The 17,659-nt window shown below is 34.9% G+C and overlaps 1 protein-coding gene across 1 annotated transcript in view; it reads left to right on the forward strand.

Annotated features, from left to right (window-relative positions):
- The window catches only part of SYP52 (syntaxin of plants 52), a 34,919-nt gene extending 20,730 nt beyond the window's left edge, over positions 1-14,189 (forward strand). The window contains exons 3-6 of the mRNA XM_089821000.1: positions 12,919-13,022; positions 13,104-13,204; positions 13,339-13,383; positions 13,511-14,189. Coding sequence (XP_089677126.1) covers positions 12,919-13,022; positions 13,104-13,204; positions 13,339-13,383; positions 13,511-13,642 — 382 coding nt within the window. The 3' untranslated portion in view covers positions 13,643-14,189. The remainder of the gene's footprint in view (positions 1-12,918; positions 13,023-13,103; positions 13,205-13,338; positions 13,384-13,510) is intronic.
- The last annotated feature ends 3,470 nt before the right edge of the window (positions 14,190-17,659 follow it).

Consider the following 17,659-nt stretch of genomic DNA (forward strand, 5'->3'; position numbering starts at 1 on the left):
CCATAGAAAATATTATAATTTCTAAGCTTCCAATGTGCCAGAGAATATGAAGAGAAAGAATAAACCACAAGATATTGCAATGTTTATCAATTCCCAAGCATTTTCTAGATATAACTTCCTAGTTTCCAACAGAGAAAAGTTTCCATTCAAGGAGAGGCCAAATATAACCCAAGTGTACCTAGCAAATACACATTCGAAGAAAACATGGGAGATGGATTCATTTCTAAAACAAAATGAACAGATATTAGGTTCCCTATTGGGCTTCTTAACTGGCAATCTATGTAGGAGGTGGCTCCACATGAAACAAATGATTTTGGGCTCAATAGGGGATTGCCCAAGTTCAACAGGTATGTGGTCCAATTAGGATACTCAATGTTGAGACTCCATTTAAAATTCAGGCGATCAAAAATCTCATTGGTACTAGCTAGAAGTTTATAAATAAATCTAGCTTTGGTGTCACAAAGGGGGGTGCCATGAGACCACTCCAGCAAGGACAACCTATCAACAATATCACTGCAAGTCCTATCAACAGTATCACTACAAGTCCTGGGTAGTTTAAGAGATTGATAGCCTTCCTTCAACACAACATAGGTTCTCGAGTGAGAGATGGGAAGGTCAAATTTACAAGATCCTGCTAACTGATCAATTCCCTATTTTGGATAATATCCTTAAAGGAGCTAGTGCTCAAAGAGTCCCACTTCCTTGCTGAGAAACCTCGGAGTATGGCAAGAGGTTTGTCTTCGTTATTGAGATTTCACCACATAGACTTCTCCCAACATATATTATTATTTTGGACAAAAATCCCATTTCCAAAAATCAAATATTTCTTTCCCAAGCCTTCCATATAGCCTGAACATTGGACCCCATGACGCTCAGCCTCAACTTTCCAGAGAGGAGATCATTCAGATGCAGCCTTTCAAAATCTTTGCTTGAGTGTGTATAATTCTGCCAATATTACTCCTAATCAGAACCTTCAAAAGTTCATTGCCCTGTGTGGCTTTTATCTACCCATTTGACTGGTAGAGAAATTCTCTGCCATTTCAAATCTTTCAGACCAATCCTCCTTGTTCCTTACTCCTAATACACCAATCCCATCTTATTGCATGCCCTTTCTTGCAAACCTTACCATTGGACCACATAAAGTCTGATAATTTTCTGAACATAATTAATTTGACGAGTAATACACTGTGCAAGATGACAAAATCTTCTTATAGACCTTTACTATCCCTGCTAAAGATAGGAATCCGTTATTCCATTTATTCAATTCCCTTCAATTTTGCTCTTGACCCACTCCTACATTGCTTTTAGATTAGGATTCATGGAGGAAGGGATGCCAAGGTATCTAGCATGGGGGGTTGGACCTCCCCAGTTAAGATCAAAGTTCTTACACCACATCAGTGGATTCTCCTCCCAACCAACAAAATGGATTTAGTTATGGACACCTTACTACCTTAGGCAGAACAAAGAAGTCCAACTTAGCCATGAGATGCTTAAGATTTCCCTCTGTCATCTCAAGAATAATAGCAATGCCATCTGCAAACTGAATATTGTACAATACCTCTATGTTGGGTCACAAGATACCTTTTGACTCTAGGAGAGATAGAGTCATCTCTGAGAATGTAGATGTAGCCTGCAACAATGACAAATAGAGCTGGGGCAAGGGGATGTCCTTGCCCGATGAATTTGGAGAGGGCAAAGGATCCAGATCTAACCATTGATTTCCACAATAGGCAAAGGATCCAGATCTAACACCATTGATTTCCACAATAGTCATTGCACCATTCATTAGTGCAAGAACCATATGAGTTTAGGAAGAATGTTTTCTAGTCTCAGAGCCAACAATTCAGCTAGGATCTTATACGAGACATAAAGTTAATAATAAGAGTCTTGTCTCCATCTTTGGAGATGAGTTTGATAAGACCCGAGTGTATTAAATGTTTCATTTATGACACAATTTAATTACATTTAATTTTTTTAATATATTGTATGCTTCATTTATCACGTATTCTAATTTTATCTTTTCTTTTGTTTTACTTTTCGTATCATTTGATTAAAATTATATTGCTTTCTTTTCATTTTTCACCTTTCAGTAGTAAGTTGTGTAACACGTGTTAATAATTGAAAGTGGTAAAAAGTAGTCCAACACAACATGTTAATAGTGTTATGGAGTGGTTACAATCAAAGTTTGGGATAATGATATTATAAGGTATTTAGGTGGATGTAGATGTTGGCATTTATATAATTAATTATACCAGGATTTGTATGTATAAAGGAGGATGATTATCATTGTAGGATATATGTGTGAAGTATGATATTGTTTATAGGAGTGGCTTCTTCCTTAAAAGAGTATTGTAAATGGTCCACTTACAACTCTTGTGTCATGTGAGATATATCTTCTGCAATATATCATTTCTATCATTATATTTAAAGTTCTTTTCAAGTTGAGTCAAAGCATGATCTTGGCGTATTGAAGGCAAGCCATTTTTCTTGAATATTGTCCTACTCCTTAGTTGTCTACCGAATTTTAAGAGTATAGCCAAGAAGACTTTAGAGTTTTTCCTTTGTGCAGAGCTAACCCTCCCTTTGAATAGTTTGTTACATGGCGTTCAGTTTTTAATAGGCCAAAGGGATCCTTGAGGCGTAAGTTGCCAATTCAAATTTATGCTCGAAATTTGTTCAATTTTTTTGCGGTTGTTTTGAATTTACTTTGATTTCATACATAAAAAAATATACATATACACACATACATATATACATACACACATACATACATACATACATACATACATACATACGTATGTGTGTGCAATAGAAAATAAGTCCATACACCACTATGCCAATGGTAAAGCAACATAGCAAATTATATTACCATATATATTAATGTTTTAGTCGAAATGACATAACAAAATGCTAAAATACACCACATATTAATGTTTCAATTCAAGAAATAATAATGTCAACATTAACAATCAGCGGCGCTGATAAAAAATCAGTAAATATGCCATCATCCTCTGGCTATGGCAAATTAGAAGCACAAAAAGTGCCACTAGCATTACTACTAGCAATGCCAGTCTCCAAAGAAACCTCAATAGCACTAGGTAGCTCATGATCATCATCATCAACTGCATTTGCATCAAGGTGGGCAATTGGATCTTCGAACTCCACACACTTCAGTTCAACATCCCAATGCCTTGCCTGTCTTTTTTGTAGGTATTGTCTTTGTGTGTTAGGAGCCTCAATTTTGAATGCATATAGACCAGGTCTTCCACCTTTTTAGAATGTAGTCTATTATCTTTTATTTAGTGGATGAAGGAGTATGTGCTCGAGTTCCTCTCGAATGATGGTGAATTAGCAACCAATCAAGATTTTCAATTTTTAAATCAGAGGGTTAAGAGTTTTGAATAATTTTTTTAACTATAAACTAAATATTCATCAACAAGAATGTAGAAATTAGAATCTTAAGAGTTAAGACTTGTGATAAAAGCTAAAACTTTGATGGCAGTGGGTTTTTCCATTTCTCCATGATTTTCTATAAATCCTTGAAGAGTGTTTCTTTAGGATCTTGCTCTTTCTCATTTATGAATTTTTAAATATCCTCAGTCATGGAGTCTATGTCATTATATACCTTACTCAATCAAGGCCCATCCAAGTCAATGTGTGGGATCATGTTCAATATAGGCTTAGTGAATCTAATGAGGTTCTCAGCACGATCCCACCAAGAGTCATGTGGGATCATGCTCAATATAGGCTTAGTGAATCTAATGAGGTTCTCAGCACGATCACCAAGAGTCATGTAGTATCATTAATACTAGATTGCCTTCATGCACTTCAATTTGATAGTCATTACCATTCTAGACAATGCCTCTTTAACCTTCACAAGACACCTCAAAACTATAATGTTGGAGGCAAAATGAGTCTTAGTGCAACCTAATTCAAAATCAAAACAATAATAAATCAAAATCAAAATTACAATCGAAAATATAGAAATTTACTAACCTAGAGTCTACAACATTTTTAAATTTTAAAATAATTTAACTTACCTTGAAGAGCTTCAATCTCGAGCATTGTCTAAATGTGGCTTGTGATCTATGGTTGTTTTTGATGGACATTTGGACCTCCTTGGCACCTTTGTATTTTTTTTGATCTACCCAATTTTCTTGCCAATTTGTTGCAGCATTAGGTTGTGTGGGTGGACAATACAAGGTATTCAAAAAATTTATTTGAAGCACTCCTCATCTAATAACCCGACAACCCTGCAATTCTTGGCAGTGTCTATTATTATCTTACCATTGTTTTGAGGGCCAACTTGCTCAATGGCTTGGATGAGAATGTTTGCAATGAGTAGATCTTCTTTCACTTCCCCTTCACACCCACTGGTCTCAAAAACATTGCACCTGTCCCAGGCATTGCAATAACATTGACCAAAAGGTGATTTCTTGCATCTTTCCATCAATTAGATACCATGGACACACCTACTTTTCGATCCATGAATCTTGAACACGCTTCAAGGAAGCCTGTACATATTTCACCTTTGTCAAATTAAGCGGTACACACCTCATAATCCAGGTCCTTGGTCCCCTTTGGATCCTCATTTATTTATCTCAACATTAAATGCCAATCCATTTGCATAGATACATCCTCACAATGCTTTGCTTGACAATGTCTCTAGCCTTATTGTGAAATGACATTTCCAAGGGCCCCTTTGCTCTCTTATTCGTCAATGGTTCTTGACAAACACACAAGATTGAATGGCCCTCTGCGGGTTGTTCACTTGACTGGAAACTGAAGCCATAGAGCTTGAGGCCTTTCGTGCTTTTTAAAAAACTTCTAGGCCTTTGGAAAGGGCAAACAATTAGATTCCCAGCTGGTTTGTCTGCTTGTTTTTGCTCTTCAATATATTTTAATATGAAATGGTTTGCAAGATTGGTTTTAGGTGGAGGCTGCCTTCAACTCTTGGCTTGCCAGGATAAAACTTGATGCCTATTTGAGTGATAAACCACAAATTTGCTTTCACTCTTCAATAAGAGTTACTATATTTCTCTTTGCAGTGGCTGCAAAGTGCAAACCCAAACGTAACCTCCTTCACTTGGCATTTTCTGAACCATTTCCACATAATTTCATAGTGGAGAGCTTGGGTCTGTTTTGGACTGCAAGCTCCCAGTGCTAGTAACACTTGCCATTCTATGAATCTATAAACAATATACAAAACAACAATTAAAAATGAAACCATTAAATAAAACTAGAGAGTTATTTTAATTTTGTAAAAAAAATGCAAATAAAAATTAAAAAACACACAAAATCAACAAAAAAACTTACCTCTTGTGTTGAAATCTTCTTCTTCAATGTCTTTGAGGAGTTCTCCAAACTTGCAACCAAGTAGGGATAGTTTGCAAACAAGCTTAGAGCATGCAACAATCTCCTTGCAATACTCCTTTAGCAATGGCAACCAAACATAAAAGTTCAGCTATGGAGGCAAGAAGTTTTCTTTTTCATTCCCAAATGATTTTTGTTTTACCTCTTTGACATTTTTAGTGGTCAATTTTAGGGTTGGAGCGTCGAATTGACTATATTAGACAAAAAAAATTGACAAAAAGTAAAAAAATGATTTTTTTGGCCAAAGTCAGCCTGGGTCTTGCAGCAGTTTTGAAACCATGAATTCTTCAAAATTCTGCCTGGGTCCGTCTGACAGACCTTGGGCTGAATTTACACCCCTGCAGTAGACTTTGGAGCGAATGGATCCAATTCAGACTCTTTGCTGGACCAGACCTGACATTGCAGCTGCTAGGAACAAATCCGGTAACATAGCTTGAGGCACAAGTTCGGGTCAGCATGGGCCAATGCTGGAGTAATACTTAATTGCTCTTGGTCCTGGTGTCATTTCCATAAAGGAATTGGAGGAATCCAATTTGGAAGTGAAATATGGACCAAGTAGTCTGTTGTCTCAATATATCTTTTGTAAACACACCAGCAGGGACTAACAAAACCTCATTTTTGTAGTTTATTTATAATGGATCAAAATTTATGGTTTGTGGCTAACCAAACAAAAACAGAGTTTAGGGGATCCAGAAGTTCATTCAAATTTTTATTACTGATCAACAAATCACAGATCAAGGGGCCTGTCGGAAGTAGAGAGAAGGGAGTTGTTGGAATTCTTAGGGTACAAGGCGCCAAGATGACTTTCTAAATGACTGTTAAAACATCTGAAAGGGAGTTTGTAGTATCACATTTGCAACCAGGTACCAAGTTTTACTAAGATGGGAGTTGGTGTAAACTACTGCCAATAATTTGGAAATAGATTAAGGATCAGTGAATGGGAGGGATGCTGTGAGATGAATCCAGATCTCTGTTATTGTAGGGCTGGAAGTAGGATAAAAATTAAGGCCTCATTCTGAATTTGAAGAAGCTGCAAAGCATGGTTTACATGCTTGGACTTGACTAAGACATTGAAGACCCCAATTTTCTTTAACTTGGTAAAAGCTTTCTTGTATACTCAGCAATTTAGAAAAAGTACTTAAATCCCTTTAAAAAACAGTTGCACATATTTGTAGGGTGTTGTAAGGGCACATTTTTGCAGTTTAGGGCATGTTTTCCAGTGGTCATGTTTCCTAACCAATGAGAATTAGGACACATGACGTGGATAGTGAAATTTCCAGTTTTTGCAGTGTTTTTGGGTTCTTTTTACCGAGATTTTCCCACATTTTGATATTGGCAAGTTTCTGCAGGAATTACTCATTTCTGGATTTTACTCCCAAATACTTGCCCAGTCTGAGTGCTCATTGCATATGCTAACAGTGCTCCAAACAATAAAAAATTCAATGATCAACCTGGACAATGGCTTGTTAGTCATATTCAGATCCGAGGGATGATAGGAAGAACCCTTTGGGAGGAAAATTGTTATTAAATTATTTGAGACTTCAAACTATGATTGTCGATCATTAGTCCAGTTAGATAGTTTCTGCACCACAGATCACCCTGGAGGAACCTTCTATATCAAGCTTGTGCACATGTTAGTTCCCATAATCCAAAAACTTGCAGGACTTGTGAGTCCAATGGTGATCCGACTTGACTCGTCATGGACTTGCGAGTCGAGTTCATCACCAGGACTTGCAAGTTGAAGGCATGGACTCATGCGAGTCCTTGCGTTGGACTCTTGCTGCTACCTGGACATGCCCAACAACTTATAATTTGATTTTTTTTCCACTTTTAGAGACATTTGAGTTCTTTTTGCTTGGTCAAAACATGGTTTTTAGAGCGACTCGATGAAATGGAGGATGACGAAGACAAGGACTTTGATGTTGAAGAAGAATCAACTCATTTAAATACCTCAAGTCCTACTAGTTAAATGGGTGAAAAAGTGAGTAATTTCAGGAGAGAAGAGGAGGATATAGTCTTTAGTTTGCTGTTTTTCACATTTGAACATATCATTATATGATCTAATTTTGTAAATTTTTGTAAACTTATGTAGCTGTTATACATTATATGTAAGTGTTTGAGATTCATATGATGTGTAATGTATCAATTATGGCTCTTATGTTCTTTAAATGCATTAATTTATTTTTGTTTTTCTGCATAGTTACACCACCTTGGGGGACAGGGGGATGGCGAAACGGGGGGGCAAGTTTCTGAGATGGGGGGACAGAGGTGCCTTAATTTGGGGACGGTGGGGGGATGGAGGGGGGACGGTGGCGGGGGATAGGAGGGGGTGTGTATATATATACATATGGTACATTAAATTGCTAGTTATCAAAAGATGTATTGCAATATAAGATGTAAAGAAGTAAAAGAGTAAATACTTGAACATTGGATGGAATTGGAACATTGAACATTGAACATAAATAGTCAAATCAACAAATAGTCAACATCGGGACGTCCCTCATCCTTGGCAGAGGTGGCGGAATCTGGTGGTGCCGCTGGGGACGGGGGGACGGAGTCCCAAAGTCCTCGGTGCGTCCAAGTCTTTGGGACGTGGGGCAAAAAGCGGGGGGGGGGGGGAGCGTCTCCATGTTACTATGTTTTTATGTGAAACTAAGGTATTTTCATTTGGCCGAGTCCTTTCGCGAGTCCAAGTCCAAGTCCAATATTTTTGGTTTGATGAGTTGTGGTGAGTCTAAGTCAAAAAAACTATGGTTCTTCTACCATTTACAGGCTATGTGGTTCTGTTCAGGGCACAGATTAACAGCCAAGAGATGATCCTCTGAGGGAGCTTGCTGTTGATTTCTGAAACTTAGACAAGGAACATCAGAAGGGAGGAGATGTTTAGTCTGACAAGGTCACTGAAGCCATTGCCCTTGTTAACAGGCAGCTTCTGGGACTCAAATTCTGGCTTCTTAATGTGCCATGGATAGGATCTTAGACTCTTAGTCTTATGATATGTGAAAATATTGATTCCCACTAATTTTGGGGTTTCTAAAGTTGACCATGCTTGTAGAACCATCTCTTTGTTGTTTTCTGTGAGCTTTTAATTTTACAAAGAGGGAAATAATGCTGCTCAGAAATAATTGCTTGCCTTTTGAAGCCTTTCAGGATCAAGATTATCTGCCTTCAAATTAGTCAAAGCCTACCAGAATTTTGTGAAGCGTCTTCCTTCATTTCTAAAGTTTGTTTCTCAACAGGCATGTGGTGTATTGTTTATACAGTGCCAGCTAAAAAATTGAATTATATCAAATCGTCAATAACCTTGATACTGATTTAATTGTAAGATATGAAACCAAAGTTACTGATTGTTTCTCATTGTCGCTGAAACCAAAATCAAATGACTTGGGCTTAGGGATTACTGAACAAAGTTCAGTATGCAACTAGTTAAGAGCATTGTATTTAAATATTTAGAGTTTGTACCTTCCAAAAAGGATGGAAGTATAATATTAAAAAGTTTCAACTCATTACTAAACAAAAATGCAACAGAATAATTCCATCATATTGAAATATGCAGAACCTTGCAATGAAATGCTTGGGATGCTCCATCACATGCCACATCCACCATCACATAATGACATAAGCTAATCTTAGTACTAAAATGTATAGCAGATAAAAGACTGCACTAGTGGGTAGCTTCCCTATAAGAAAACAAAGATGAGACAAAAATATCTCTTCCCCTGCCAACATATGAACTACAAGAAACCCACAGGTCATTTATATGGACAGTTTTAGAAGTTTGAATTTTTATTGTTTCTCCTATAAACACTTAAAAAAATTTGATAAATATGAATGGATGAATGTGGACTATAGCATAAAGAGTTTGAAACGGAGTCCATGAAACAAAGGGTGCTTATATTTTCCCCTTTTGAACTTGCGAATATCTGAGCGCATGAATTTGATCACTCAGTTTTTGACAATCTGAAGTTGTCTATTTTTTGACAGGTTTTTAGCATGATGTGAGATAGTCTCTAGGATAGATTCAATGAGCCCAGAAAAAGTTGGTTATTGTTAGCATTGATTGATGATATATTGCAATTGGATGTTTAGATGACACTTACACTCATAGTTCGCAAACTCTCCTAGTACTGCCCGAGTTGCTGAGTACTTCGTTTTTTTGCTGGGTGAGTACTCCAAGTTTAATCACGTATTTATAGACACAAAAAGTATGGGTAAAAATGTTGATGCAGGTAAAACTGTGGTTAAAATGTGTTTTCCTCATGCTTTTGCTATAAAACCGTGCATTTTCTCTTTCAATATGTCAGATTTTAATTTAATACATTGTGTAACTGAATTACAAAACAGATGTTTCTGTAAGAGATTTTGATCTTTTAGTTCTTTGTAAGGAGTTTTTCTGAGATTTTGCTGCATTGAAAATTCTGGGCTTGCCAAGTACTCTCCAAGTCAGGGTCTGTAAACTATGCTTACACTAGTTGGTTGTCCACTCCATAACGACCAAATTATGTTGAACCTACTATTTGTGTTAGGTTATCTTTCTGTTGAACACAATAACAATTATTAGTTTTAAAATGTTTTCCTTTGCATCTCCATTTGTGGTTTTAAGGGTGCATCATCCCTCGGTTGCCTCTTATTACTCAACATCCTCAGAAGTCAATGATTTTGTCACCAGGGAGTGATAGCACAAATTCCTACTTTATCCAAGACACTTCTTTGGTGTCTTATTGGTTTCTTGGTACAAGTTCATCCTTCCGCTCCTATGAGATATCATATTTTGTACAAAGAACAGAGAGGTGTCCACAAATTGCCCCTCCCTACCTTGGAGGAGAGAACAGCCTGGCACTATGCTACCTTAGATTCTGTATTCAAGGATTTTTACATACATCCTATCTGTCTTGATGGTCATCCAAGGCATTATGCAGGCTCTTTTGCAAGTTTTAGCATTATGTACTTGATTCTTAGTGTTACTGTTCACATTCACAATACAAGGCAAGAAGTTTACAGTCACATACTTAACTATGTTCTTTTTAATCCAATTCTACAGTTTTCTTTATATTTTGATTCCTCTTTAGTAATATGCTTGTGCATCACTAAAACATGTGAACACTACAATTGATCCCCTCAAATTTATCAGGTTCCAGATCAATGACATGATTCATTTTTTATCATTCTGGCATGAACGTTCTATTTATTAAGAAAATTCTCAATATTTGAGTAGAAGCAGGAGCATATTGTCATATTTTTCACATGGCTGCCCTGGCAATGATGTTGTTTGTCGCTTACGAGATAGGCTGATCACAAAGTCACTCGAGACAATGCTAGCCTATAAAACTAAATTCTAACATTTAAGAGTTGATATGAGGGTTCCAAAATAATTTTTTTGTTAAATGCATTTCTAAGATCAGTTTGTTCTTCTCCATGGACCGGCAAGTAAGTTATAAGGACAGAGGGATTAGAAGCTATATATAGATTAGTGATGCTAAAGTAGCCTTTGTTGATATTAGAATTAAGCATATTATGATTAATTACAGTCAGCATTGTAAGAAATCATAAGCACAAAAAACTTGCCCAAGACATTATCCAGACGCTTTACCAAGATATGGCATTATATACTTCACTCTATGGATTCTGTGTTTACAACAATTATAAAGAAATAAATGGATTTTAGTTACACTATCTGCTCTGTTCGTTTACAATTCAATTCTGCAACCATCTTTATATTCAATTTGTTCTTTATATATGTTTGTGAATAAATATGACATACCAATGGTATAATTGGTCGAGTCAAACCAATTGAGTTCCAGATCAATAACATGCTTCATTTTTTATTCCCTTATTCTGGCGTCAGCATCCTATTTACTGTGTAATTCTAAGATTTTGAATAGAATTATGATTGATTTCTGTCTTGACTGCCATGGCAATTATGATATCACTTATAAGATGCAGGCTGCTAACTAGGTCAACTGAGCTACACCAGCCTAAAACTCACATTTAAGAGTACTATAAGTTCTCGTAAATGACCCTTATTAAATATACATTGACAATGAGACTGTCATTCAATATGGACTAACTATGCACTTGCTGCTAGCTAGCCAGGCAGGCCACATCTCCTTTTTGCTCTCTTAACTGACAATAAAGAGGTGGGGCTAGCAATTAGCAAGCTAACCCTCTTTTTGAAAGTCAAGGACGGAGGAATAAGGAGGCAGTCTGTAATAGTGATGTTAGCACAGACTTTATTGATGTCAGTGTTAACTGCTGTTCAAATAACAATCATAAGTACAATTAACTTGACTACTAATTAAATTGAAAATTGCAACTACTTAAATAAGAACACTGTAGAGCATGACCATGCTTTGGTAAAGGTAGTAGCATTTTGTTTTGGAAAATCTTGGATAGAGGATGTGATTATGAGATTTATTCTCATTTATCTGGAGACAAAATGCACAGATACTTTCTACATGACTGTTAATTAGTTGGTATATTAGTATTGAGTCTTGACCATGACAACCATAGTGTGGTCACATGTAATATAAACTGATAATTACCAAGATTTTTAGTTCTTAATAGTCCTGCAAAATATTTATTCAGTTGAATTCACGAACATGAAACTCGTTATAATTTGTGATTGATCCAAATCAATTTGATCAATAGCTTGACAAACATTGACAGCAACGTTGACAATACTACATTTACATGAACAGTTGTGAAGCCCAGACAACTTCTTTAATGCACATACCTAATCGTCAGACATTGGTAGAGAAGTACAATCTGGGAATTTTCTACAAGTATCTACAGCCTGAATGAAGCACAATGCTTTTCCACCACAAGAATGGCGTGACACGTGATAAATTAATTTCCACATCATAGAGCTAGGATGAATGAACTAAACTAAGTACGTTGTTGAGTTACTACTTCAAATTAATTGCTTTAGTTTGTAATGGATACACAGTATATTTTTTGGTAGTCACAACTCAGGGAATATATGGTCCTTTATGAACCATGATTAGTTTGTTTGAAATGTGTAATTCTTTTTGATTATTGGAATGGTACTACTCCACTAATTCCAACATCACAAATGTTAGTGGAATGGTACTACTCCACTAATTCCAACATCACAAATGTTGAAACAGTTACACATTCATGCTCCAACAAAATCAGCTACTGCTTTGACCTAACCATTTTTATATTTGCAAATCACTATCCTACTTCTACAACTCATTTCTCTTTTCTGTTTCCTGAAACTCCTTTGATTGGAGTCCGCTGTCTTTGATGAGACACTTTGACATTTAACAAACCATCACTCTGCTGCAGGAACACATCAAAGTAAATATTAGCGGACACTACTGATTGCAATATTATAATAATGAAAACTATGAATGAGTTCACCTATATAGTATGTACCATACTGTTATTGCGTGTGGGGTAGTTGTTTCACTGAGAATGTTGGTTAATGAAGTGGCATAGAAAACCTTTGCATTTAAATATGATGGTGATTGTTGAATATAACACAGATGGTTGTGGTTTTCCTTATGAGTTTATGTTTTGCAGGGATGATTTGCTTGGCCAAGACAGTAAACAGCTTTCAGAAATAAATAGAACCTCTGGACTGGACAATTACGGTCTTGTTGGACTGCAACGACAAATTATGAAGGGTATAGGTGTTAACAACTTTTGTTTGTATTTTGTCATTAATATTGGTGATGCACCTAACACCGTACACGAATCTGGAGCAGAACAAGATGAGGGTCTTGAAAAACTGGAGGAGACTGTAATAAGCACGAAGCATATTGCATTGGCTGTGAATGAAGAGTTGGACTTGCAGACTCATCTTCTTGTATGATCTTTTTGCACTTAATTGATTTCATTTTGTGGATTTGATTGACTTGCATGTATAGAACATATTCACTAAGGGTTATAATGTTGAGTGGTATTGTTTATTTCTCATGCCACCTCTTAATTCTTGAACAGGACAGTTTAGATCAAGATGTAGATGCAACTGGCTTCCGACTGCAGGTTTGGTTGATTTTCAAAATTTGTATTAAAAATTAAAGTTCTTTTTTACTTAATAGTCTATAATCTTCAAGTTTTGTATCATTATTGTGTCTGCATAGTGTAAACTCACTTTTCTTAAATCATACAGCGTGTACAACGTAGATTGGCTGTGCTGAGTAAGAAAGCAAAGAGCAGTTGCTCATGTATGTGCTTGCTTATGATGGTTATTGCAATTGTTGTCCTCGCTGTGGTGATCTGGGCACTAATCAAGTTCTTGTAACTTGGGGAACAGCTAAACGTGTTTGTTTGTCTCCTGACAAAGTGTGTATATTGTAAGCCAGGGGGAGAGTACGTTTTTTTTTGCAATTTGCTTGATCTCATGTGTGATTAAGGTTGCCCCTTATTTGTTCAGTTGCTCGGTCTGTTAATTGTATTTATATATTATAATTTGAGAGTCCTTTAGAAACTGTTTCTATATGATTCTTACATTTGACAATGGCTCCCATAAAGCCAGTTTGCTTGTGCAATATCTGTTCATGTTTCAGCTAAGTTATTTGGTATAATTTATAATTGCGATGCTTGAAGATGCATCCATGATCCCAGGCAATTACAGCTTGAAGACTATTAAGCGTTCAAGAATAGTATCTGATAACCTCCCAGAATGCTAGGAAGTGCAGTATAGCTATAATGTTTTTGATATTCTGTCTGGTTCGTTGGACATTAACACTATCTTCGAGGCTTTAAATTGTACTTAGAATTTTACATTGGAGTTTTATGGTGTAAACGTTATGAAGCCAATAAATTTCCTTTGGCTTTTTCATGTTAAATGTATTCCTATCAGGAAATAGCCTATAAACCATCCTCTAAAACCATTTTAACCAGTCAGCCACCCTCTAGGGAAAGATGCATGATGGATTTTGTTAAAAGAAAAGTTTTCGTCGGTGAAAACTATTAGTCACATTTTTGGTCAGGCACAGGATCACTGCAATTTAGAATGATAATCTTTGGAGTGCTTATGAAAAAGACTGTTTTTTCATCAATATTTCACATCATTCCATCATACATCATCATGATAGATTTAGTATCAACTGTGGGGACTATGAGCCACTGTGAGGATGAGAAATTATATGATAACAAATGATTCTCACCTTAATGATGGTTCATGGAGTATGATCTGCAACATTGGCGCATAGAATTAACACAATTTTAAAGTCATGAATGAAGGGACAGATGAATGACTAAAGAAGGGACTGATAAATAGTAAATGATTATACCAATCATTGGGTTTGGTCATAGACGATAACTTTGAACAGTTATTTTGAAGAAAATTTTGTTGGTAATCCTCAATTTTAAAATTGTTTTCTATCATATGGTATGGCCATTAGTGGAGTCCTTGGGGAGCTAAAAGGGGCAATAGAGCTATCGTAAGTAACATATAGCCCTTAAATACAGGTTGTGGATTTGACATGAATTTTGGACAACACGTTTAATTTATTGAGGGAGTTGATTGGCTTAAGAAAACTTCATTTCGATGATGCATGAATATTTGTATTCCGGAAGTGCATTCTTATCTAATGGCATTTTGACATCAATTATTCTGGGAACCTTTTGTATTATAGTTCTTGTCAGCATAGTAATAAAAAAATTCTTTAATTGCAGCATGTGTCATGGATAGGTTTTATGGTAGAGTTATCGAAGAATCGATTGTAAGGCCAAAAAACGTTTTGAAGCTTTATGTTGTATGTGCTTGTAGAGCTTATAGCTATTCTTTGAAATTGCTTCGTTTTTCTCGTCTGTTGCTTTACTCTTGACCTTTCTCCGATGCAATGGAAATTGTTAAACGCATTCCATTTCAGACCTGGTAAACAAATCGAATTTGGTTTGTGTTTGAAGTAGCGTGTGAGCTTTGGAAAATGATCACTTTCAAGATTTGATGTGGAATTGTTAGTAAGAATTTTTTAGAATTTAGTAATATTTATCATCTCTTTTGGGTAAGGAAATAACCAAAAAAATTATCGACTTAAGCTCACGCGTGCTTTTTTATTTGGGGATAAATTGGAGTTATTTGCATGATGGCTTTACTCAAGGTTTCGAATTCTATGATGGTGACATTTATGTTTCACATGACCATTGTGTATTGACACAATAAAATATTAATTTAAATCATCATAGGTAGATGAGATTCTTTGAAGAGATTTGGTCATTCATCATCATGATGAGAAATATAAGATAAATAAAATATTTAATCTAACATTATAGATCAATTCAAGAAAACTCAAGAACAATAGTTGATATTTAAATTTTTTTCATCTTAATATGTGAATTGTTAATGCAAATTAAAATAATTTTAAGGTCCTTAAAAGAATGAGTATAATGAATTATTCACGAGTGAATGGCAAAGGTTTTTTACATGGACACAAAAGTGATTAATAATAAATAATTAGTGGTCATGTAATCATGTGATAGTTGATAATATCAAAATTTGTTTTTGTTAAACTTTTTATTTATTTATTGTAGTGCATCTTAAATGGTTTCCATTTTATGTTATGGACATTAGTGTAATGCTTGGGGAGATACTTGCTTATGATAAAGCAATTAATACATTGTTTGGTTAATATAACATCTTTACAATGTGTATGTAATCCTATATCTTGAATATCTTTTCATTTTTGGGCAACAAAGCTTTTAGGAACTTTCTTGTATTGTAATTCTTGTCAACAAATATTTAGGCAATGATTATGATGACCTAAATCCTTAATTGTAACATCCTAAAACTCGTGTAATTATTTGTTTGAATCCATTGTTAGATTGTGCTTGGAGGTGCTTAGATCCACTTGAGATTTTTAATAGTTTACTTAAACTTTTAACCATATGACGGTACTTCTTTTTGTATTTCCTTCTTTTAACCATATGACAATACTTCTTTTTGTATTTCCTTTTTATCATTGTTTAAATGTTTAAATTTGTTAGTGTATAAAAGTAATTTGTTTTTGAAAATTTGTTGGTAAGTTGTATTTTATTAATTTCGAAATATACAAGGTAAGTTTTTTAGTTTTAATTTTTACTTTTTAAGAATTATCAAACATAAGTAATGTACTCAATTTTTTTAAAGAAAAATATATCTTAATATAAGACATAGATATGTTGAAAATAACTAAAACTAGGATCATTCAATTAAAAAAAAAAACTAAAATAATAGAAAGAAAATAATATAGTATTGAATAAGTTAAAAAATTAGAGATTGATATGTAATCACCACACATGTTTAGATAGTAACAAGTCTCATCAAATTTAATTGGATTGTTGTCATTAGAATAAAAGGAAACCAATAAAGAAACGAATTGGAACACATTAAAAAAAGTAGTCTTAACAATTAGGAATATTTCACAAGAGTAATACAATACTTGCATTAAAAAATATTTATATTTTTTCAATCACATGTTACATATTTAAACATTGGTTCATTTTTTCTTTTAGGAGTTTTCTCTTGGGGGTTTATTAGTAATGTTTAATAATGCTTTATGCAAAAGCCTAACTCTTTTTCTATCAAACCTAACTATTTTTCTATCTCAAAACACTTGGATTGGGTTGCTTCAACTCCTTCAACTCCTCTGCAATGTCGCCTTAAAGACAAATTTTCAACGACGGACAAAACTTGAATTCAAAAACTTTCTATTTACATTGATTTGATAGAACATTTGATTTACTATATGAAGTTCAACTCAATTGATCTATGACATGAAATAGGGGAGCAAAATAAATTTTAAAAGTGAAATATTCATAATATTATGAAAAAGGCAAATGCCATTTTATGTTAATTATAATGAAATAGGGGAGCAAAATAAAATTTAAACGCAAAATATGCATATTATTTTGAAAATAGCTAATGCCATTTTACGTTAATTATAATGTGTAGAGAGGGACACAAATATCAAAATATAATTTATTCATCACTCAAATTTCTAATAAACTTTAATTTATCAATCGAGTACCTATTATAACTTAAAAGACATAGCAAAACTTAATGCGCAACTAGCTTAAGAGATTTCTAGTTTATGAAATAGAAATCCAATCCTTTCTTATCTTTGGTTTTTCTTTTAATCTACTCACACGATCATCAAAGGCCCCATTCAAGAAGGTCAAATCGCTATAATCAAATATTGGTTCCTCTCTAAGTCATTTAGTGTTTTTTTGTAAAGTCTTTCATTACATTCATGATATAGCATTCTAAGCGCCTATGTATGTATGTATGTATTTATGTATGTATGTATGTGCGCGCACACGCACACACGCACGC

Source organism: Cupressus sempervirens, chromosome 3 (genome assembly GCF_028749045.1).
Source record: "Cupressus sempervirens isolate cs-2001-9-10 chromosome 3, ASM2874904v1, whole genome shotgun sequence".
Taxonomy (NCBI): Eukaryota; Viridiplantae; Streptophyta; class Pinopsida; order Cupressales; family Cupressaceae; genus Cupressus; species Cupressus sempervirens.